This window comes from Arabidopsis lyrata (assembly GCF_000004255.2).
Source record: "Arabidopsis lyrata subsp. lyrata unplaced genomic scaffold ARALYscaffold_16, whole genome shotgun sequence".
Classification (NCBI taxonomy): domain Eukaryota; kingdom Viridiplantae; phylum Streptophyta; class Magnoliopsida; order Brassicales; family Brassicaceae; genus Arabidopsis; species Arabidopsis lyrata.
The window spans coordinates 33,267-57,427 of NW_003302541.1; the positions used below are offsets into that span (position 1 = coordinate 33,267).

Below are 24,161 nucleotides of genomic sequence, written 5' to 3' on the forward strand. Positions count from 1 at the left end.
TAGCGTCTCTCCACACTTGATGTTGCATGGCTTCTTCATATGTTGTGGGAATCCAATGTTGATCAACTTTGCTAAGGTAGACTTGATGTTCTTCGGGTAGGTGAGCAAGAGTGCATACGGCTTGAATTGGATGAGCTACCGCATTGGCATTGTAGTAGACTCTCTTGTCTTTCCATATTGAGGGATGAAAGCGAAGTCTTTCACTTCTTCTTAAAGGTATCACTTCTTGAGTCACTTCTTGAGTCACTTCTTGAGTAGTGTCTTCTTCCTCTTGATTCAATTCGTTGGAGCCATCACCATCGGGTATATGATCTTCTTCTTGAGTGTTGAGGTCATTTTCTTCATTTTGAGTATCTTGGACTTCTTCCTCAAGACTTTCTTCTTCTTGTTCTTGAGTCTCTTTTCCTTGTGGCGGATGTGGAGCTTGAGTTTGTGAAGGTTGGTAGTTCTCAATTCCAAGCTTCTCAAGAATAATCCGAAGGTTAGTAGTTCTATCCGATGGTGAACTAGACAAATCCTTAAGACTTTCCCAATCCTTCTTGTCATAGAATCCCTTGTCTTCCACAAACTTCACATCTCTTGACACCAATACTTTCCTTGACTCCGGTACATAACACTTGTAACCCTTTTGAGTTGTGGAATACCCGATGAACATTCCCTTAGTGCTTTTGGCTTGGAGCTTGTTCCTTTGATCTCCGGGAACTAAGACATAGCAAACACAACCAAACACACGTAAGTGATCAAGAGAAGGCTTAGTCTTAGTGAGTACCTCAAATGGAGATTTGTCTTGTAGAATCTTTGTTGGTGTTCTATTGATCAAGTAACACGCGGTCATCACGGCATCACTCCAAAATCTCTTTGGAACATTGGTGTGAAACATTATGGACCTTGCAATCTCCATTAGGTGTCGATTCTTGTGTTCGGATACACCATTTTGTTGAGGAGTGTAAGGGCAACTTGTTTGGTGGATGATTCCGTGTGATGCTAGGTGCTCCTTGAATGCTTGACTTGTATACTCCCCGCCATTGTCGGATCTAAAAATCTTAATCTTGGCATTGTATTGGTTAGTCACATAAGTATGGAAGTTTTTAAAAGCTTCAAGAACACGATCCTTTGAAGGAAGGAGAGTAAGCCAAGTATACTTTGATTTTTCATCAATAAATGTGACAAAATATTTTTGGTTTTCTCTTGATAAACAAGGTGAAGTCCACACATCCGAATGAATTAAATCAAAGCAACTTTCATAAATAGTAGACGACTTAGGAAAAATAGCTTTGCAATGTTTACCAAGAATACAAGCTTCACAATCAAGACTTTGAAATGAAACTTTTGGTAGCATTAAACTTAAAGCCCGAGGATGGGGATGACCTAGTCTAGCATGCCAAATAGCACTATTCGCAACAACAATACTTGAACTAAAATGAGAAGATAAAGGTTCGGATAGCTTTGTGTCTTCTAGAACATAAAGACCATCCTTTGTAACTCCTTGACCAAGCACCCTACTTGATTCAATATCCTGAAAGTAAACATCATTAGGTCCAAATATCGCATAACAATTTAAATCGGTCGTTGCTCTTTTAACGGAAAGCAAGTTAGAAGTAAAATTTGGCATAAAAAAAGCTTTAGACTTCTTATCAAATAGCTCTAAATCACCTCTTCCTTTAACCGGAATTTTATCCCCATTAGCAATTATCACGTTTCCTAAAGCCGGTTCAATATTGTTCATTAGCCTAGAATCACTAATCATGTGATGAGAGGCTCCCGAATCAACAATAAGAGGTTTTAGAGTATGAGCATAATAGGATTTACCGGATGACTCCTTAAGAGCCTTAATGAGAGCATCGAGATCAGATTTCTTCACATACTCCGAAGACGCCGTCATTGCCACTCTAACACCATTAGCTTGAGTTGAGGGTCCGGGTCCGGAGATGTCTTGAGTCTCTTGGCTCCAGTTCGCTTGATGAGCTTTAGGATCCTTCCATTTACTTGGTCGGAGATGGGGATGGAGGATCCAACACTTCTCCTTGGTATGACCCGACTTTTTGCAATGGTCACAAGTTAGGCCTCTCTTGTTCTCGGACTTGTAGCTTCCCTTGTTGGCGGTGGTGAGCTCTCCTTTGTTGGCTGTAGCAAGCTCTCCTTTGTTTCCGAAGAGACCAAGAGATCCTTGCTCCTTTTGGATTTGAGAGCACACTTCTTCTAGGTTAGGTAGCTTCTCGGCTCGGAGTAAGTGCTTGATGAGATCATTGTAGGTGGAGTTCAAGGTGAGAAGGAGACCAAAGACCTTGTCTTGTTCACGCCTTTCGTTGAGGATCGCCGGATCAATGGTGTTAGGCCTTAGCATCTCGAGCTCCGCCCAAAGGGACCTAAACTTGCCGAAATGTTGAGTGAACTCCATGTCTCCTTGAGAGAGATCGTTGATGGCCTTCTTCACTTCGAACACCCGGCTCAAGTTGGAGAGATTCCCAAACACATTAAAGAGAGTATCCCAAAGCTCTTTAGGAGTTTCACAATAGGAGTAAGCTTCGAGTATTGAGGACTCAAGCGAGTTTCGGAGGAGGACCAAGACCGATTGATCTTCTTGGAACCATTTCCCCTCATCAACAAGAACGATTTCTTGTCCATCTCTTGTGGTCGTCTCCTTTGGCGCCTCTTCGTTCAAGATATGGTTCCAAAGTCCCCGACTACACAAGGCAGATCTTGTGGTTCGTGACCACAGCAAGTAGTTTCCTCCCTTGAGGATAGCCGGAATGATTTTCGAGTGTAGAGAACTCATCTCATCAAAGAGAGAACTCATCGAACAAAACCAAAGAAAAGAGAGAGTTTTGGTGCGGAAGTAAAAGAGGTGGGTTGAATGAAGGGTATGGAGCTTATGGCTCTGATACCATGTTAGATTATGGAGCTTTAGGTTTCGATGGGACAAGAAATCAACCGGAAAAGATGAGAGCTTTGATCAGAAAAGTAAAGCCGAGAGATTGAGAGAGTAGAGATTTGAGAGATGGGAAAGATTATTTCTCTTTCTTACTAAAAATGGCTAAGTACAAGGTTCCCTTTTAAGGGCTAGACAATCGGAATATCCTCAAGGATATGCTCTATGTACAACGGTCATAAGAGGAAAACGCGTCATAAAGGTAATAAAGCATTTCTTGTCTTCTTCTCCTTTTGCGAGAGTAACGGCTCTTATGGGAAGGATCGAGAGTCTTCTAGAACGTTGGTGTAGCTTTGGATAAGGCTAGGAGACTTATGGAGATCCCAATGGGCCGATCATGACCTTGTACGGACGGCCTCATAGTTGAATCGTACGGACGAGTGATGATCCGTACGGACGAGTGTGAACCGTACGGACGAGAGGCACAAGACGGTTTATAATCGATCGTGCAAAAAACACCAAGTGACCCGGATGGATTCTTCTCTTCACTTGGTTCAATAGAATGTTGCTAGACACTGCCTCTAATGGGAATTTCCTGAATAAGGATGTTGAGGAAGGCTGGGAGTTGATAGAGAACTTAGCTCTATCTGATGGTAACTATAACGAGGATTTTGATCGCTCCAACAGAGGTATTGGAGATCCGGATGCAAAGCATACTAAAGAGATGGTAAAGGCTCTCAACGACAAGCTGGATCAATTTCTGCTTACTACCCAGAAACCAGTCCACTATATCACTGAAGAAGAGCACTATCAAATCCAAGAGGGGGAGAACACTCAGGCTGCAGAAGTCAGCTACGTTCAGAACCAAGGTGGCTACAACAAGGGCTACAACCCCTACAAACCTGCTCATCCTAATCTATCTTACCGGAGCACGAATGTTGCAAACCCTCAAGATCAGGTTTACCCTCAGCAACAACAGAACCAGTCCAAGCCTTTCATACCGTACAATCAAGGCTTTGTCCCAAAGCAGCAGTTTAGTGGCGGTTATCCACAATATAATCCACCACCCGGTTTTGCACCGCAACCCCAGCCAGCTCCACCTGCTCAAGATCAAGACATGAAGCAAATGCTTCAGCAGATTCTACACGGCCAACTAGCTGGTGATAAGAAGATGGCTGAGATTCAGAACAAGAGTGAGGCTCTAAACTCCAAGGTGAAGTACATGGAAAGCCAAGCTGCTTCTACTTCTGCCCCTACACATCCCGGACAACTACCCGGGAAAGCTATTCAGAATCCAAAGGAGTATGCTCATGCTATTCAACTCCGCAGTGGTCGAGAACTGCATGCTCGACCTAACCAAGCTCCTGTCACTGAGGACAGTGAGATTCAAGAAGGGGAGGATTCTATTCAGAATGAGACTCAAGTAGAAGACACCACTAAGCTTGACCAAGATGCTGTACCTAGGGATCAAGCTAAGAGTCCCCAATTCGAAAAACCAACTGTTGATAAGGGTAAGAAGAAAGCTTTCGTTCCACCACCCTACAAGCCCAAAATACCATTCCCAGGAAGATTCAAGAGGGATATCATTGAGAAGTACAGAGCCATGTTTGCTAAACACATCAAGGAGATTGAATTGAGGATGCCTCTCATTGATGCTTTCATGCTGATTCCGGATTCTCACAAGTACTTGAAGGACATGATAATGGAGAGAATTCAGGATGTACAAGGAATGGTAGTGTTGAGCCATGAATGCAGTGCTATCATACAGAAGAAGATCATACCAAAGAAGCTTGGGGATCCCGGCTCATTTACTCTACCCTGTTCACTAGGCCCTTTGTTCTTCAACAAATGCCTATGTGATCTAGGTGCATCAGTCAGTTTGATGCCACTCTCAGTAGCAAGAAGACTCGGTTTCATCAAGTACAAGTCCTGCCAAATCCAACTAATCTTAGCCGACAGATCCGTAAGAGTCCCTCATGGTACGTTAGCGGATCTACTTGTCAGAATAGGAAAGGTAGAAATCCCTACAGACTTCGTTGTTTTAGAAATGGATGAAGAGCCAAAGGACCCTCTCATACTAGGGAGACCTTTCTTAGCTACTGCTGGAGCTCTCATTGATGTCAGAAGAGGTAAGATCGACTTAAACCTCGGTGAAGATTTCAAGATGACATTCGACATCACTAAGACTATGAAGAAACCTACCATTGACGGACAAGTGTTCTACATAGAAGAAATGGATTGTTTAGCTGACGAACTACTTGAAGAGCTTACTGAAGAAGACTACCTACAGAGTGCTCTTACCAAAGACGGGGAAGAGGGGTTCTTACACTTAGAGACATTGGGGTATAAGAAGCTGCTAGACTCCCATAAGGAAGAGGAATCATCAGAATACTTTGAGAAGTTAGAGGTGCCAGTAGCAGAAGTCAGTACAGTGGGAGAAGTCGTTTCAGAACAGTCTCGACCTACCTACTCGACCACACGTGGAGTAGGCCTTCCCAGTCCAATTCTTGAAGAAGTCAAGGAAGCAGACTCGACCTGCAAGCTCGACGACACGTCGAGATGGCCTTCTCCTACCTCAGATGACTGGTCTGAGCTCAACGCACCTAAGGTAGACCTCAAACCACTTCCGCAAGGGCTAAGGTACGCATTTCTTGGAACAAACTCTACTTACCCTGTGATCATTAATGCTGCATTGAATGATGATGAAGTGAATTTGCTGTTGTCTGAACTTAAAAAGTATAGAAGAGCAATTGGTTATTCATTGTCTGATATAAAGGGAATCTCACCTAGTTTGTGCATGCATAGGATCCATCTCGAAAATGAATCTCATTCTAGCATTGAACCTCAAAGGAGATTGAATCCTAATCTGAAAGAAGTAGTTAAAAAGGAGATACTTAAACTATTGGAAGCGGGTGTAATCTACCCTATTTCAGATAGCACTTGGGTATCTCCGGTTCATTGTGTTCCTAAGAAAGGAGGTATGACTGTTATAAAGAATGATAAAGATGAATTAATCCCTACAAGAACTATAACAGGACATAGAATGTGCATTGATTATCGAAAGCTAAATGCTGCATCTAGAAAAGATCATTTTCCGTTACCATTTATTGATCAAATGCATGAAAGGTTAGCTAATCACCAGTACTACTGCTTTCTTGATGGATATAGTGGTTTCTTTCTGTTAGATTATGGAGCTTTTAGGTTTCGATGGGACCTTAAGATGATCGGAAAAGATGAGAGCTAAAGAGAGTAAAGAGATTTGAGAGATTTGAGAGATTTGAGAGATGGGAAAGATTATTTCTCTTTCTTGCTAAAAATGGCTATGTACAAGGTTCCCTTTTTAAGGACAAAGCAAAAGGAATATCCTCTAGGATATCCATGATGTACAACGGTCACAAAGGGGATAAGACGCGTGATAAAGTGCTTCTTGTCTTCTTCTTCTTTTGCGAGTGCAACGGCTCCAAGGGGAAGGGTCTAGCGGCTTCTAGAACCTTGGTGAAGCTTTGGATAAGCTTAGGAAGGCTGGAGATCCCAATGGGCCGAGAGGACTTGAAATGGTACGGACGGCCCGAAGATGGTCGTACGGACACGGCTTGTACGGACGAGAAGCACAAGATGGTTTCCTCGACCCGGATGCTTCCTCACTTGATTCTACTCGTGCCAAGATGGATCCTCTTCTTCATTTGGTTCAATACTCCCCCTCAAGTTTAACCGGAGATGAAGGTTAAACTTGGACCCAAATTCAACCACCTCATTAAAAACCTAAGTGTAGAAAACCTCATGGGATAAAACCACACTTAGGGAAAAAGAGTATGGGATATTTGGCTAAGGGGATTGTGGCTGAGTTAAGTCAACAAGACCTAACTTTTGGTGAATGTACTCACACACCTTGGTGCTAGCTCCTTTGGTGAAGATGTCAGCCAATTGTTCTTCACTTTCGGTATAATGTGGCAAGATGACTCCAAGTTGGATTTGCTCTCGAACTTTGTGGCAATCGACTTCAATGTGCTTCGTTCTCTCATGAAACACCGAGTTGGTTGCTATGTGAATGGCGGCTTGGTTGTCACAATGCATGGTGATTGGTTGAGGCGTGTCTATCCCAAAGTCTTTGAGGAGAGCCTTTAGCCACATTAGTTCCGTAGTAAGCTTTCTCATGGCCCGGTACTCAGCTTCAGCACTTGAAAGAGACACAACCTTTTGCTTCTTGCTTCTCCAAGTCACTAGATTTCCACCAATGAAAGTACAATAGCCGGTTGTTGATCTTCTATCATTCTTGTCTCCAGCATAATCCGCATCACAATACCCAACGAGCTCCGTGTTCCTATTGCATCCCATCCAAATGCCTTGACCCGGAGCACCTTTAAGATACTTGAGGATGCGGTTCACCATATTCCAATGGTGTTGGGTTGGAGCTTGCATTTGTTGGCTCACTACATTCACGGCAAAGCAAATATCAGGCCTAGTGATGGTTAAATAGATGAGCTTACCTACTAGCCTCCGATACTTGGTAGGATCTTCGAAAGGCTTGTTATCATGCTCCCCCTTTCGTCTAGCTTTGTAGTCATCTTCCAAGGGAGTCTTTGCTGGTTTAGCGCCAAGTTTACCTACTTCATCAAGAAGGTCAAGAGTATACTTTCGTTGAGATAAGAAGAGACCCTCCTTTGATCTACATACTTCTATCCCAAGAAAGTATTTTAGTTCTCCAAGATCTTTAATATCAAAGACACTTTTAAGGAATTCTTTAGTATCTTGAATACCAACCTTGTCATTCCCGGAGATGATAATATCATCTACATAAACGAGAATGACTACTATACCTTCTTGGCTAGGGAGAGTGAAAAGTGTATGGTCAGCTTCAGATCTCTTGAATCCTCTTCCTAGAAGTGTGGTGCTAAGCTTGTGATACCAAGCTCTCGGAGATTGTTTAAGACCATAGATTGCTTTGTTGAGCTTAAGAACTTTCCCGGGTGCTTCTTTATCTTCTAGACCCGGTGGTGGCCTCATATACACTTCTTCTTCTAATTCTCCTTGAAGGAATGCATTCTTGACATCCATTTGCCAAAGATCCCATTCCAAGTTAGTAGCCAATGAAAGAACTACTCGAACCGTGTGAAGTTTGGCCACCGGGGCGAAAGTATCAAGGTAGTCTTCTCCATATTTTTGAGTAAAGCCTCTTGCTACAAGTCTCGCCTTGTACCTCTCAATTTCTCCATCACTCTTATACTTGATGGTGAATACCCATTTAGAGGTCACGGCTTTCCTTCCTCTAGGTAGATCCTTTTCATCCCATGTGTGGTTGTTTATCATGGCTTGTTTTTCGGCTTCTATAGCGTCTCTCCACACTTGATGTTGCATTGCCTCTTCATATGTTGTAGGAATCCAATGTTGATCAACTTTGCTAAGGTAGACTTGATGTTCTTCGGGTAGGTGAGCAAGAGTGCACACGGCTTGAATTGGATGAGCTACCGCATTGGCATTGTAGTAGACTCTCTTGTCTTTCCATGTTGAGGGATGAAATCGCAGTCTTTCACTTCTTCTTAACGGTATCACTTCTTGAGTTACTTCTTGAGTAGTGTCTTCTTCCTCTTGATTCAATTCGTTGGGGCCATCACCATCGGGTATATGATCTTCTTCTTGAGTGTTGAGATCATTCTCTTCAGTTTGAGTGTCTTGAACTTCTTCCTCAAGACTTTCTTCTTCTTGTTCTTGAGTTTCTTGTTCTTGTAGCGAGTGTGGAGTTTGCGTTTGTGAAGGTTGGTAGTTCTCAATTCCAAGCTTCTCAAGAATAATCCGAAGGTTAGTAGCTCTATCCGATGGTGAGCTAGACAAGTCTTTAAGACTTTCCCAATCCTTCTTGTCATAGAATCCCTTGTCTTCCACAAACTTCACATCTCTTGACACTAATACTTTCCTTGACTCCGGTACATAACACTTGTAACCCTTTTGAGTTGTTGAATACCCGATGAACATTCCCTTAGTGCTTTTGGCTTGGAGCTTGTTCCTTTGATCTCCGGGAACTAAGACATAGCAAACACAACCAAACACACGTAAGTGATCAAGAGAAGGTTTAGTCTTAGTGAGTACCTCAAATGGAGACTTGTCTTGTAGAATCTTTGTTGGTGTTCTATTGATCAAGTAACACGCGGTCATCACGGCATCACTCCAAAATCTCTTTGGAACATTGGTGTGGAACATTATGGACCTTGCAATCTCCATTAGGTGTCGATTCTTGCGTTCGGATACACCATTTTGTTGAGGAGTGTAAGGGCAACTTGTTTGGTGGATGATTCCGTGTGATGCTAGGTGCTCCTTGAATGCTTGACTTGTATACTCCCCACCATTGTCGGATCTAAAAATCTTAATCTTGGCATTGTATTGATTAGTCACATAAGTATGGAAGTTTTTAAAAGCTTCAAGAACACGATCTTTTGAAGGAAGGAGAGTAAGCCAAGTATACTTTGATTTTTCATCAATAAATGTGACAAAATATTTTTGGTTTTCTCTTGATAAACAAGGTGAAGTCCACACATCCGAATGAATTAAATCAAAGCAACTTTCGTAAATAGTAGAAGACTTAGGAAAAATAGCTTTGCAATGTTTACCAAGAATACAAGCTTCACAATCAAGACTTTGAAATGAAACTTTTGGTAGCATTAAACTTAAAGCCCGAGGATGGGGATGACCTAGTCTAGCATGCCAAATAGCATTATTCGCAACAATACTTGAACTAAAATGAGAGGATAAAGGTTCGGATGGCTTTGTGTCTTCTAGAACATAAAGACCATCCTTTGTAACTCCTTGACCAAGCACCCTACTTGATTCAATATCCTGAAAGTAAACATCATTAGGCCCAAATATCGCATAGCAATTTAAATCGGTCGTTGCTCTTTTAACGGAAAGCAAGTTAGAAGTAAAGTTTGGCATGTAAAAGGCTTTAGATTTCTTATCAAATAGCTCTAAATCACCTACTCCTTTAACCGGAATTTTATCCCCATTAGCAATTACCACGTTTCCTAAAGCCGGTTCAATATTGTTCATTAGCCTAGAATCACTAATCATGTGATGAGAGGCTCCCGAATCAACAATAAGAGGTTTTAGAGTATGAGCAATAGCATGATAGGATTTACCGGATGACTCCTTAAGAGCCTTAATGAGAGCATCGAGATCAGATTTCTTCACATACTCCGAAGACGCCGTCATTGCCACTCCAACACCATTAGCTTGCGTTGAGGGTCCGGGTCCGGAGGTGTCTTGAGTCTCTTGGCTCCAGTTCGCATGATGAGCTTTAGGATCCTTCCATTTACTTGGTCGGAGATGGGGATGGAGGATCCAACACTTCTCCTTGGTATGACCCGTCTTTTTGCAATGGTCACAAGTTAGGCCTCTCTTGTTCTCGGACTTGTAGCTTCCCTTGTTGGCGGTGGTGAGCTCTCCTTTGTTGGCTGTAGCAAGCTCCCCTTTGTTTCCGAAGAGATCAAGAGATCCTTGCTCCTTTTGGATTTGAGAGCACACTTCTTCTAGGTTATGTAGCTTCTCAACTCGGAGTAAGTGCTTGATGAGATCGTTGTAGGTGGAGTTCAAGGTGAGAAGGAGACCAAAGACCTTGTCTTGTTCACGCCTTTCGTTGAGGATCGCCGGATCAATGGTGTTAGGCCTTAGCATCTCAAGCTCCGCCCAAAGAGACCTAAACTTGCCAAAATGTTGAGTGAACTCCATGTCTCCTTGAGAGAGATCGTTGATGGCCTTCTTCACTTCGAACACCCGGCTCAAGTTGGAGAGATTCCCAAACACATTAAAGAGAGTATCCCACAGCTCTTTAGGAGTTTCACAATAGGAGTAAGCTTCGAGTATTGAGGACTCAAGCGAGTTTCGGAGGAGGACCAAGACCGATTGATCTTCTTGGAACCATTTCCCCTCATCAACAAGAACGATTTCTTGTCCATCTCTTGTGGTCGTCTCCTTTGGCTCCTCTTCGTTCAAAATATGGCTCCAAAGTCCCCGACTACACAAGGCAGATCTTGTGGTTCGTGACCACAGCAAGTAGTTTCCTCCCTTGAGGATAACCGGAATGATTTTCGAGTGTAAAGAACTCATCTCATCATAGAATGAACTCATCGAACAAAAACAATGAAAAGAGAGAAATTTGGTGCGGAAGTAAATGAGGTGGGTTGAATGAAGGATATGGAGCTTATGGCTCTGATACCATGTTAGATTATGGAGCTTTTAGGTTTCGATGGGACCTTAAGATGATCGGAAAAGATGAGAGCTAAAGAGAGTAAAGAGATTTGAGAGATTTGAGAGATTTGAGAGATGGGAAAGATTATTTCTCTTTCTTGCTAAAAATGGCTATGTACAAGGTTCCCTTTTTAAGGATAAAGCAAAAGGAATATCCTCTAGGATATCCATGATGTACAACGGTCACAAAGGGGATAAGACGCGTGATAAAGTGCTTCTTGTCTTCTTCTTCTTTTGCGAGTGCAACGGCTCCAAGGGGAAGGGTCTAGCGGCTTCTAGAACCTTGGTTAAGCTTTGGATAAGCTTAGGAAGGCTGGAGATCCCAATGGGCCGAGAGGACTTGAAATGGTACGGACGGCCCGAAGATGGTCGTACGGACACGGCTTGTACGGACGAGAAGCACAAGATGGTTTCCTCGACCCGGATGCTTCCTCACTTGATTCTACTCGTGCCAAGATGGATCCTCTTCTTCATTTGGTTCAATACTTTCAAATACCAATTCACCCTAATGATCAAGAGAAAACCACTTTTACTTGCCCTTATGGAACCTTTGCTTATAGAAGAATGCCTTTCGGATTGTGTAATGCACCTGCTACTTTTCAGAGGTGTATGACTTCAATATTCTCGGATTTAATTGAGGAGACGGTGGAAGTCTTTATGGACGATTTCTCTGGCTATGGCTCCTCTTTCTCCTATTGTTTGTTAAATCTATGCAGGGTTCTAACAAGGTGTGAGGAGACCAATCTAGTGCTGAACTGGGAGAAGTGTCACTTCATGGTCAGAGAGGGTATAGTATTGGGACACAAGATATCAGAGAAAGGGATTGAGGTTGATAAGGCCAAGATAGACGTCATGGTGCAGTTGCAGCCTCCAAAAAGCGTGAAGGATATCAGAAGTTTTCTGGGTCATGCCGGCTTTTACAGGAGATTCATCAAGGATTTCTCAAAGTTTGCTAGACCACTTACTCGACTTCTCTGTAAGGAGACCGAATTCATCTTTGATGAAGAGTGTATGAGAGCTTTCAACTTGATTAAAGAAGCTCTAGTGTCTGCTCCAATCGTCCAAGCACCAAACTGGGATCATCCTTTTGAAATCATGTGTGATGCTTCAGACTACGCGGTTGGGGCTGTGCTGGGTCAGAAGATAGATAAGAAGCTCCATGTTATCTATTATGCAAGCAGAACCTTGGATGATGCTCAAGTGAGATATGCTACAACAGAGAAAGAGTTGCTGGCTGTGGTCTTTGCATTTAAGAAGTTCAGGAGCTATTTGGTTAGATCCAAGGTTACTGTCTATACAGACCATGCAGCTCTGAGGCACATCTATGCTAAGAAGGACACCAAGCCTAGACTGCTGAGATGGATTTTGTTACTTCAAGAGTTTGATATGGAGATTGTTGATAAGAAGGGTATAGAGAACGGAGTAGCTGATCACTTGTCCAGAATGCGGATTGAAGATGAAATCCCTATAAACGATTCAATGCCTGAAGAGCAGCTGTTAGCCGTCAAATGCTATAAAATGGTGTACAACAAGAAGGAATTCGATGAAGCATTGGCTGTAGAAGAAGAGAAATTTCCATGGTATGCTGACTTTGTAAACTACTTGATCTGCGGAGAGATCCCCAAATACCTTGATGCTTACCAGAAGAAGAAGTTCTTTAGAGACATCAACCACTACTACTGGGATGAACCTTATTTGTATAAGAAGGGTACTGATGGCCTATTTAGAAGGTGTATTGCTGAAGAGGAAGTTCAAGGAGTGCTGGAACACTGTCATGGTTCTGCTTATGGCGGTCACTTTGCTACCTTCAAGACAGTACAGAAGGTTCTCCAAGCCGGCCTTTGGTGGCCTTCCATGTTTAAAGATGCACATGGATTCATTGCTAAATGTGATCCCTGCCAGAGAATGGGGAACATAACTAGGAGGAACGAAATGCCACAGACCCCGATCCTGGAAGTTGAAGTCTTTGACGTTTGGGGAATTGATTTCATGGGACCATTCAATCCTGCTTCCTATTGTAATAAGTACATCCTTGTTGCTGTGGACTACGTCTCCAAATGGGTTGAAGCCATTGCATCTCCAACTAATGATCATAAGGTGGTTTTAAAGCTGTTCAAGAGCATCATATTCCCCAGATTTGGTATCCCTAAGGCTGTGATCAGTGATGGAGGTTCTCATTTCATCAACAAGGTCTTTGAGAGTCTGTTAAAGAAGCACGGTGTGAAGCACAAGGTAGCTACTCCTTATCACCCTCTGACTAGCGGGCAAGTAGAAGTATCCAACCGACAGATCAAAGCCATACTTGCTAGAATTGTTGGTGTTTCAAAGAGAGACTGGTCTACCAAGTTAGATGATACACTTTGGGCTTACCGGACTGCATACAAGACGCCGATAGGAAGGACGCCATTTCAGATGCTGTATGGGAAATCATGTCATCTTCCAGTTGAGGTAGAGTACAAAGCAATCTGGGCTACTAAGTTGCTGAACTTGGATATCAAAGAAGCTCAAGAGAAGAGATCTGTTGACTTGCACCAACTTGAGGAAATAAGGCTTGAAGCTTATGAGAGTTCAAAGGTGTACAAGGAAAGAACAAAAGCTTTCCATGACAAGAAGATTTCACCAAAGGACTTCAAGGCTGGAGACCAAGTGTTACTATTCAACTCCAGACTCAAGCTATTTCCCGGAAAGCTCAAGTCTAGGTGGTCAGGTCCTTTCACTATCAAAAAGGTTCTACCATTTGGTGCGGTATCGCTATTTACTAAGGACGGGTCAGAGTTTAGGGTGAATGGTCAGCGGCTTAAGAAGTATCTCGCGGATAGCGTCATTCCTGAAGGATCTACGGTTCATCTTCAGGAACCTCAACTCGCCTAAAAGAGTAGTAAAGTCAAGCTTAGTGACTTTAAACAAGCTCACTTGGGAGGAATTCCCATGTTTATCTTTGTAAATAGCTCTTTCTCTCTTGTTATTTTTAATGTGTTTTTTTTTTTAGTGTCTGTGATTTTCAGGAATTATTTGAATTGGAGTCAGAGGAATAGAAACAAGCCAGACTCGACGTGCCCTACTCGACGTCACGTCGAGCTAGCCCAATGGACTAACTCCAAGCAGAAAAATGAAGCCTACTCGACGTACCTGCTCGATGAGACATCGAGTTAGCCCATGAAGCCCACCAGTACCAGGTCAATCACCTCCTTCTTCACCCATCCATGAGGTAACAACTCCAATTCACCATTGTATATACCGCATTTCATTTTGTGTCTCTGTTGGTTTGCCCTGAGTACTCTCTTCCAAATGCTTGTTACACAGAGGACTGTGTAATTTAAGTTTGGGGGAGGGCTCAAGGAGTATTTGACATTGTGTTTTGTTTTCTTATTTCAAATTTTGCATCATTGCATCTAAGGCATAGAAAAACCATAAAAATGTGAAATTTTTCGAAAATGATTTCACAAAAATAGAGTGTTCATATAGCTTGCATTGTCATTTTAAGACTGTTTTAGTATGCTTTCACTTAGGGCTGTTGCATCATGCATTTGCATTGGAGATTATGATGATTATAACCTTGTAAATATGCTTATTCACTAAGTAGAACTCAGTGCCCTGGTTGTTAGTTCTCTAATGCATAATCGACTGAACTTGAAGTAAGACCGCACCATCTTTTGAATTCAACGCTTGACTTTCTTGTTTTTAGTCGAAACTCGCTTTGATCTGATGCCATTCCCTATCTATTTGAACTTGAATTTTGACTTATAATTATCATGCTGTGCATTGTGCTATGAACTCATGGATACCTTAAAATACTTGGACTTTCTTTTACCTTTTGATCACTCTTGCTAGTCCAAGTAGCTGACTCCCATCTTTGGAGCAGTTATTCCCCACCCTTAGCCTTAACCTTCTTTCAAGCCATTTATCATTTGTGTGTGAATGTGAGGCCTTATTCCGATTGAGCTTGGTAGAAAGTGTTAGGTCTGTAACGACAAGGATAGTATCTCATGTAGTTCTGGTTCACGTTATCTGGACCAGATAGGACTAGGTGGGTGTTTAATTCTGGGTTTGGGTTGTGTTTAAAAGAAAGAAAAGGTTGTGTTCATCATTGAAAGAAAAGAAAAGGGAAAAGAGTCCTAAGGAGAAGTAGCTAAAGTAAGAGAAGTCTAGTAAAGGATTTGTGTGTGCTATAAAGTAAAGGAAAAAGGGTTCTGTAAATAGCTTAAAGAGTTTGGGCAAAAGCCTTGTGTTTATAAGAAGAAAGAAAAGGGAACCCTAGTTGTTAAAGAAACCTGATCCGCTAGACAGAGCAGTAAGAAAGCTTCTCCTAGGATAGAAAGCAAAGAAAAGAAAAGGGATGATTTGAGTAAAGTCTGTAAATGCTTTGAATGCAAAAGGGTAGAGTTAAGTTCATGATTCTGGGATTAGAAATAGGACCTCTATTTGGGTTGATATTGATTACATTCTGGGTAGATGGGGTCTTATCCTTGTATGCATAACTTGATACTCACCTTTAGCATTCTACTAAAGCTCAATCATTCTTGAGAGATCCCCTGTTGCGATTTAAGCCAGATATTTAAGGGACCATCTTTGTCTCTAAACCTTTACCCTTAAACCAAATGTGTTCTTATCCAATGCATAGTATGATTCACGGTTCCTACTTAATAAATGTTAAAGGGAATGTGCAGATTTGAATGCTTGATTTGATTAAGGCAGAATTTAGGTTGAGATGTGAAGGAGATGGCTAATGTTTTTAAGTAGGGATCAGTCAACCTTGCATTCTAGAATTAGCAACCTGGACATTGAATTCACTTACTCTATATGCATGTTTTGGTTCTGAGTCTCCACTTTCAAACCTCTTCTCCAGCTTGGTTCTATTTGTTTGCTTGAGGGCAAGCAAGAGCTAAGTTTGGGGGAGTTGATATCTCTGTATTTTACCTCTTTTTAGCACACATTTCTTACTCATTTAGCTTAGTTTCCTCTCTGTTTCACTGCATTAATAGTCCTTTTTCATAAGATTTCCATCACTTAGTACGATTTGCATTGCATGGCATAGCATGTTGCATATTGGATGAGTTTTAGGTACTTTGGAGCTTATTTGGGACTTAATGGAGCAAGGAGGACTTAACACGACCTTGGGGCTAGACTTGGGATCAAATTGGAGAGGATTGAAGTCGTTCAAGATGACCCGGGAGCAGACTCGACGTCATGGCTCGATGACACGTCGAGTAGGACGCCAAGAAGCCACCTGGGAGCAGACTCGACCAGACGGACTCGACGACACGTCGAGTAGGACTCCAAGAAGCAGCGTGGGAGCAGACTCGACCAGACAGGCTCGACGTCACGTCGAGATGGACATCAAGGCGCCACCTTTGAGAATCACATGGTCTCGACGTGGCAGGCTCGACGACACGTCGAGTTGGCCTCCACCGACTCTCTATTTTGTCCTGTAGCCAATTAGGGCAACCTAGTATTTCCTATAAATAGGGGTACATGCTATTGTCCAAGATATATTCCTTTTACCCAGCAGATATTCCTTTGTTCTCTCATAAACCCTAGTTTTTGTAATCGTTTTTCTTGTTGATCCTTTGAGTTTTTGCATTTCTTTTCTTCATCAAAGTTGTAGATCTGTCTCTTATCTATATCATACTTGCTTTTCAATGATTTCTAGGTTTGAAACGTTTTCTGGGTTTTTATGCATGATGTTCTTTAATAGTAAGATTTTCAATTTCTAACAAGTATCAATCCCTAATACACATGCCATTGTAGTATATTAGGTTATCAATCCAATCTCAGTGTGACTGCAAGCATTCAAGATATGAAATAGAAAGCAAATAAGTCAAGCCAATTGTGAAAGGGTTTTGTGTGTTTCTATTGATCCTAAGCAACCAATTTAACATGCAAATACCGGATTTAAAAGCAATAAAAGAGAACTAAACAGCAAGTAAACAAGAGCAAGAAGTAAACTAAAGACCAGAAACTATCATGCATAAGCTTTGGAAAAGAAACTAGCAACCTAACAATGCAGAGAAACGATCTAGGCCTAACAGGTCGAGCTAAGCAACAGAGACTAACAAAAACAAGATTTAAACAATCAATAGAGATAAAGGGTCCTGAGGAATGGGGTAATCGATTATGGCAGTCTCCTTAGTCTACCTAGGTGGTTAACAAACTCAATCAAGCTATCCCTAGACAATAGATTCGAATACAAATCAATCCACTCTCGTGACAGAGATTCTCAAGCTAAATCACTTTCATACTCAATTCTCATTGAAGAAATATAAACTAGCAGGCATTATGATCCAATCTAATAGAGTCAATAAGCATTCTAAACATCCAATCTCTTGGGCTAGAGTATGCAAATCTCTGGAATAGTTGGTTCAGACATTTCATCAAACACCTTTTGGGTGTGGAAATGTCTGAGATCAACTTCCAATTGATCAGAGAGGAAATAGCATTAAGATCTACTAAACCAGAAGGGAAATCAAGCAATTCTACACTTAACCACCTAAATATACTAAGGATTCCACACCTAATCTATCCCATCCTCAAGAACCCTAATCCACTACTCAAGAACACTGAAGAACATCATGCATAAAAACCCAGAAAACGTTTCAAACCCAGAAATCATTAAAAAGCAAGTATGTTATAGATAAGAGGCAGATCTACAACTTTGATGAAGAAACGAAATCCAAAAACTCAAAGGATCAAAGGGAAAAACGATTACAAAAACTAGGGTTTATGAGAGAACAAAGGAATATCTGCTAGGTAAAAGGAATATCCCCTGGACAATAGCATGTATCCCTATTTATAGGAAATACTAGGTTGCCCTAATTGGCTACAGGACAAAATAGAGAGTCGGTGGAGGCCAACTCGACGTGTCGTCGAGCCTACCACGTCGAGACCAAGTGATTCTCAAAGGTGGCGCCTTGATGTCCATCTCGACGTGACGTCGAGCCTGTCTGGTCGAGTCTGCTCCCAGGCTGCTTCTTGGTGTCCATCTCGACGTGACGTCGAGTCTGCACGTCGAGACTGCTCCCAGGCTGCTTCTTGGTGTCCATCTCGACGTGACGTCGAGTCTGCACGTCGAGACTGCTCCCAGGTGATCTTGAACGACTTCATTCTTCTCCAATTCGATCCCAAGTCTAGCTCCAAGGTCGTGTTGGTTCCTCCTTGCTCCATTAAGTCCCAAATAAGCTCCAAAGTACCTAAAACTCATCCAATATGCAACATGCTATGCCATGTAATGCAAATCGTACTAAGTGATGAAAATCTTATGAAAAAGGACTATTAATGCAGTGAAACAGAGAGGAAACTAAGCTAAATGCATAAGAAATGTGTGCTAAAAAGAGGTAAAATACAGAGATATCAACTCCTCCAAAATTAGCTCTTGCTTGCCCTCAAGCAAACAAATAGAACCAAGCTGGAGAAGAGGTTTGAAAGTGGAGACTCAGAACCAAAACATGCAGATAGAGTAAGTGAATTCAATGTCCAGGTTACTAATTATAGAATGCAAGGTTGACTGATCCTTACTTAAAAACATTAGCCATCTCCTTCACATCTCAACCTAACCTCTGCCTTAATCAAATCAAGCATTCAAATCTGCACATTCCCTTTAACATTTATTAAGTAGGAACCGTGAATCATACTATGCAATGGATATGAACACATTTGGCTAAAGGTTAAAGGTTTTAGAGACAAAGATGGTCCCTTAAAGTTCTGGTTTAAATCGCAACAGGGGATCTCTCAAGAATGATTGAGCTTTAGTAGAATGCTAAAGGTGAGTATCAAGTTATGCATACAAGGATAAGACCCCATCTACCCAGAATATAATCAATATCAACCCAAATAGAGGTCCTATTTCTAATCCCAGAATCATGAACTTAACTCTACCCTTTTTGCATTCAAAGCATTTACAGACTTTACTGAAATCATCCCTTTTCTTTTCTTTGCTTTCTATCCTAGGAGAAGCTTTCTTACTGCTCTGTCTAGCAGATCAGGTTTCTTTAATAACTAGGGTTCCCTTTTCTTTCTTCTTATAAACACAAGGCTTTTGCCCAAACTCTTTAAGCTATTTACAGAACCCTTTTTTTTCCTTTACTTTATAGCACACCCAAATCCTTTACTAGACTTCTCTTACTTTAGCTACTTCTCCTTAGGACTCTTTTCCCTTTCCTTTTCTTTCAATGATGAACACAACCTTTTCTTTCTTTTAAACACAACCCAAACCCAGAATTAAGCACCCACCTAGTCCTATCTGGTCCAGATAACGTGAACCAGAACTACATGAGATATTATCCTTGTCGTTACAGACCTAACACTTTCTACCAAGCTCAATCGGAATAAGGCCTCACATTCACACACAAATGATAAATGGCTTGAAAGAAGGTTAAGGCTAAGGGTGGGGAATAACTGCTCCAAAGATGGGAGTCAGCTACTTGGACTAGCAAGAGTGATCAAAAGGTAAAAGAAAGTCCAAGTATTTTAAGGTATCCATGAGTTCATAGCACAATGCACAGCATGATAATTATAAGTCAAAATTCAAGTTCAAATAGATAGGGAATGGCATCAGATCAAAGCTAGATTCGACTAAAAACAAGAAAGTTAAGCGTTGAATTCAAAAGATGGTGCGGTCTTACTTCAAGTTCAGTCGATTATGCATTAGAGAACTAACAACCAGGGCACTGAGTTCTACTTAGTGAATAGGCATATTTACAAGGTTATAATCATCATAATCTCCAATGCAAATGCATGATGCAACAGCCCTAAGTGAAAGCATACTAAAACAATCCTAAAATGACAATGCAAGCTATATGAACACTCTGTTTTTGTGAAATCATTTTCAAAAAATTTCAAATTTTTATGGTTTTTCTATGCCTTAGATGCAATGATGCAAAATTTGAAATAAGAAAACAAAACACAATGTCAAATACTCCCTGAGCCCTCCCCCAAACTTAAATTACACAGTCCTCTGTGTAACAAGCATTTGGAAGAGAGTACTCAGGGCAAACCAACAGAGAAACAAAATGAAATGTGGTATATACAATGGTGAATTGGAGTTGTTACCTCATGAATGGGTGAAGAAGGAGGTGATTGACCTGGTACTGGTGGGCTTCATGGGCTAACTCGACGTTCATCGAGCAGGTACGTCGAGTAGGCTTCATTTTTCTGCTTGGAGTTGGTCCATTGGGCTAGCTCGACGTGACGTCGAGTAGGGCAGGTCGAGACAAGGCCACCCATTCTGTTTTGCGCCTTGGCTTCCTTAAAACGCTTTATCCTGAGACACTTAAGCAAAAACATCAAAAATAACAAGGAAATAACTAATATTTACAAGGATAGACATGGGACTTCCTCCCAAGTGAGCTTGTTTAAAGTCTTTAGCTTGACTTCTCACACTGAATGAGCTTAGGGTGGATTGTAGAGAGCAAATGAGGTCTCCTCTGTCCTGCAGGTGGATGAATCATCTGGCTTAGCAGGCTCTCTTGATAAATCTGAGGTTGAGTACTCAATGGCCCTTTTCTCATAATAAGCTTCTTGTTGAGCAACTGGATAGTCTTCTTCTATAGACCATGCTGAAGTGAATTCACTCCCCTTTTTGCTGACCAAAGTGGATGCTTCATCAGTTGGGACGTCCTTGATTGGGAGTGGTACTTGGTTGGCTATCCCATGGAGCTTCTTGATTTGATCCTTCAGCTCTCTCACAGTGCCTGTTAGCTCCCTTATGGCTTTATCCTGCCATTTGGACCTCTCCTTGAGTTCTAACCAGCCATCTGGAGCAGCATTGCTAGACTCTAGCAATTTATCACGATGTTTGGTCGAGCTAGAGTCCTCCTGACGAGTTGTAGGCTTGCTCAAATGTATACTCGAGTCAGTTGGTTGAGCATGTGTTGAGCTTGCGTGATATGCCACCTTAACCTCTGTTTCTGGCTCAATCAAGCCTTTTAAGACCTCTGACCCTGCTACTTCCTTGTGTGATTCTAATGACTTACTATAGCTCAAGGTTTCAGTGAGAAGATATCCTTCTTCACCACTCTTAGTCAAAGAAGTTTGTTGGTGATCTTCCTCAGCAACCTCCTCTAGCTGTTCATCAGCTAGGCAATCCATTACCTTAACTACGAAGGTCTGTCCTTCAATTGTTGGCTTCCTCGTGGCATCATTGATATCAAACTTCATTGTGAAATCATTTCCCAGATTAAGATCAATCTTCCCATTCTTAACATCAATGACAGCTCCAGCAGTGGCTAAGAAGAGCCTTCCTAAGATTAAAGGATCTTTTGGTTCATCCATTTCTAGCACTATGAAGTCTGTAGGGATTTCAGCATTTCCAATCTTAATAGGCAAATCTTCTAATAACCCATGAGGAAATCTGATAGACTCATCAGCCAGGATCAAGGAGATGTTGCAAGGTTTATACTTGCTGAAACCCAGTCTCTTGGCCACGGAGAGAGGCATGAGACTTTTAAAAGCACCTAGATCGCAGAGGCAGTTACTGAAGGCTAAAGTGCCTAGAGAGCAAGGTAGAGTAAACGAACCAGGATCTCCCAATTTCTTGGGAATAATCTTCGTTTGGATGATTTCACTACACTCATGACTCTCCATCCCTTGCACTTCCTTAATTCTCTCCATTACCATGTCTTTGAAGTACTTGTGAGAATCCGGAATCAGCATGAAAGCATCAATGAGAGGCATCCTTAATTCAATCTCCTTGATGTGTTTAGCAAGCATGGCTCTGTACTTCTCAATGATATCCCTCTTGAATCTTCCTGGGAATGGTATTTTGGGCTTGTAGGGTGGTGGAACGAAAGCTTTCTTCTTACTCTTATCAACAACTGGTTCTTTGATCTGGGGGCTCTGGACTTGATCACGAGGTACAACATCTTGGTCAAGCTTAGTGGTGTCTTCTACTTGCGTTTCATTCTGAATAGAATCCTCCCCCTCTTGAATCTCACTGTCCTCAGTGACAGGAGCTATGCTAGGTCGAGTTTGCAGCTCTCGACCACTGCGAAGGTGAATAGCATTAACATGACCTTTCTGATTCTGAATAGCTTTCCCTGGCAGTTGCCCTGGATTCGTAGGCGCAGAAGTAGAAGCAATTTTGCTCTCCACGTACTTCAACCTGGAGTTTAGAGCCTCAAACTTGATATTGAGATCATTGAAGGAGCAGTCTACTTTGTTGTGAATCTCAGCTATTTTCTTATCAAGAGCTATAGCACCAGCTGCTTGACCTTGTAGAATCTGCTGAAGCATTTGTTTTATCTCTTGATCTTGTGCAGGTGGAGCTGGCTGGTGTTGCTGTGCAAAACCGGGTGGTGGATTATATTGTTGATAACCGCCACTAAACTGCTGCTTTGGGACAAAGCCGTGATCGTATGGTATGAATGGCTTGGACTGGTTCTGTTGTTGCTGAGGGTAAACCTGATCTTGAGGGTGTGCAATATTCGTGCTCCGGTAAGATAGATTAGGATGAGCAGGCATGTAGGGGTTGTAGCCCTTGTTGTAGCCACCTTGGTTCTGAATGTAGCTGACTTCTGCAGCCTGAGTATTCTCCCCCTCTTGGATTTGATATTGCTCTTCTTCAGTGATATAGTGGACTGGCTTCTGTTGAGTAAGCAGTAATTTATCCAGCTTTTCGTTGAGAGCATGAATCATCTCCTTAGTATGCTTTGCATCCGGATCTCCAATACCTCTGTTGGAGCGATCAAAATCTTCATTATAATTACCGTCGGACTGAGCTAAGTTCTCAACCAATTCCCAACCTTCTTCAACATCCTTATTCAAGAAATTCCCATTTGAAGCAGTGTCCAGGACCATTCTGAACTTGGGCAGAGCTCCTCTGTAGAGTGTACTGAGCAAAGAAGCTTTCTTGAAACCGTGATGTGGACATTGTGTAGTGTAGCCTTTGAATCTCTCCCAGGCCTCACAAAAGGATTCAGACTGTTTCTGGGTGAAACTGGAGATTTCATTCCTTAGCCTTGCAGTTCTTGAATTTGAGAAGAACTTTGTCAAGAAGGCCGTCTTACAATCGTCCCAAGATGTTATGGAGTCAGGAGGTAGTGTCTTCTCCCATTGGTGTGCTTTGTCTCCCAGCGAGAAGGGAAACAGACGCAGCTTGAAACCGTCTTCACTAACACCATTTATCTTGGTGAGGCTGCAGAGCCTGTCAAAGTTATCCAAGTGGTCTAAGGGATCCTCCATAGGCAACCCATGAAACTTGTTTCCTTGTATCATTGAGATCAATCCACTCTTGATCTCGAAATTGTTGTTCTGGACAGGAGGTGGAACTATGCCCTGTCTTTGTTGATGGTTTCTTGGTGCATCCCCAGCACCAATGTTCCTTGGTATACCAACTCCTTGATTATCTTGATCTTGTGGTTCCATGGCGACTGGATTGTGCGGTTCACAGTAGTCTCGGGCTCTACCTTCTCTTAACTCACGAGCTAACCGGTTGATGTTGTCTTTGTAGCTGATGAGGTTGCTGGAGCCTTTAGATCGAGTTTGCATGCAAAGTGGTCAGACTCGATGTGGCAGTCTCGACGTGAGGTCGAGATGGTACCTAACAATGCAGAGTGGCAGACTCGATGTGGCAGTCTCGACGTGTCGTCGAGATGGTACCTGGAGCACAAAAACAAGCAGATGAAATGAAGAGTTAGTAACCAAGGTAAAGAAGGAACTTGATCTTAAACGTTTCTGAAATCTTAAATGGAACAATGCAACACAAGACTGGCAACGGCGCCAAATTAATAGTAAGATTTTCAATTTCTAACAAGTATCAATCCCTAATACACATGTCATTGTAGTGTATTAGGTTATCAATCCAATCTCAGTGTGACTGCAAGCATTCAAGATATGAAACAGAAAGCAAATAAGTCAAGCCAATTGTGAAAGGGTTTTGTGTGTTTCTATTGATCCTAAGCAACCAATTTAACATGCAAATACCGGATTTAAAAGCAATAAAAGAGAACTAAACAGCAAGTAAACAAGAGCAAGAAGTAAACTAAAGACCAGAAACTATCATGCATAAGCTTTGGAAAAGAAACTAGCAACCTAACAATGCAGAGAAACGATCTAGGCCTAACAG

General features: G+C 42.0%; 1 protein-coding gene across 1 annotated transcript; it reads right to left on the reverse strand.

The window, feature by feature from the left end:
- Positions 1-1,162: 1,162 nt before the first annotated feature.
- LOC110226861 lies at positions 1,163-2,738 on the reverse strand. Its single transcript, XM_021019687.1, has 2 exons — positions 1,810-2,738; positions 1,163-1,516 (listed from the first exon to the last, which is right to left on the reverse strand). Exons 1-2 carry the CDS (start codon positions 2,396-2,398, stop codon positions 1,509-1,511), a joined length of 597 nt encoding a protein of 198 aa, XP_020875346.1. The 5' UTR covers positions 2,399-2,738; the 3' UTR covers positions 1,163-1,508.
- Between the last annotated feature and the right edge of the window lie 21,423 nt (positions 2,739-24,161).

Bases quoted from the DNA above. Each gene is read 5' to 3' on its own strand.
- LOC110226861 (XM_021019687.1), bottom strand. From the start codon at position 2,398: ATGGAGTTCACTCAACATTTCGGCAAGTTTAGGTCCCTTTGGGCGGAG.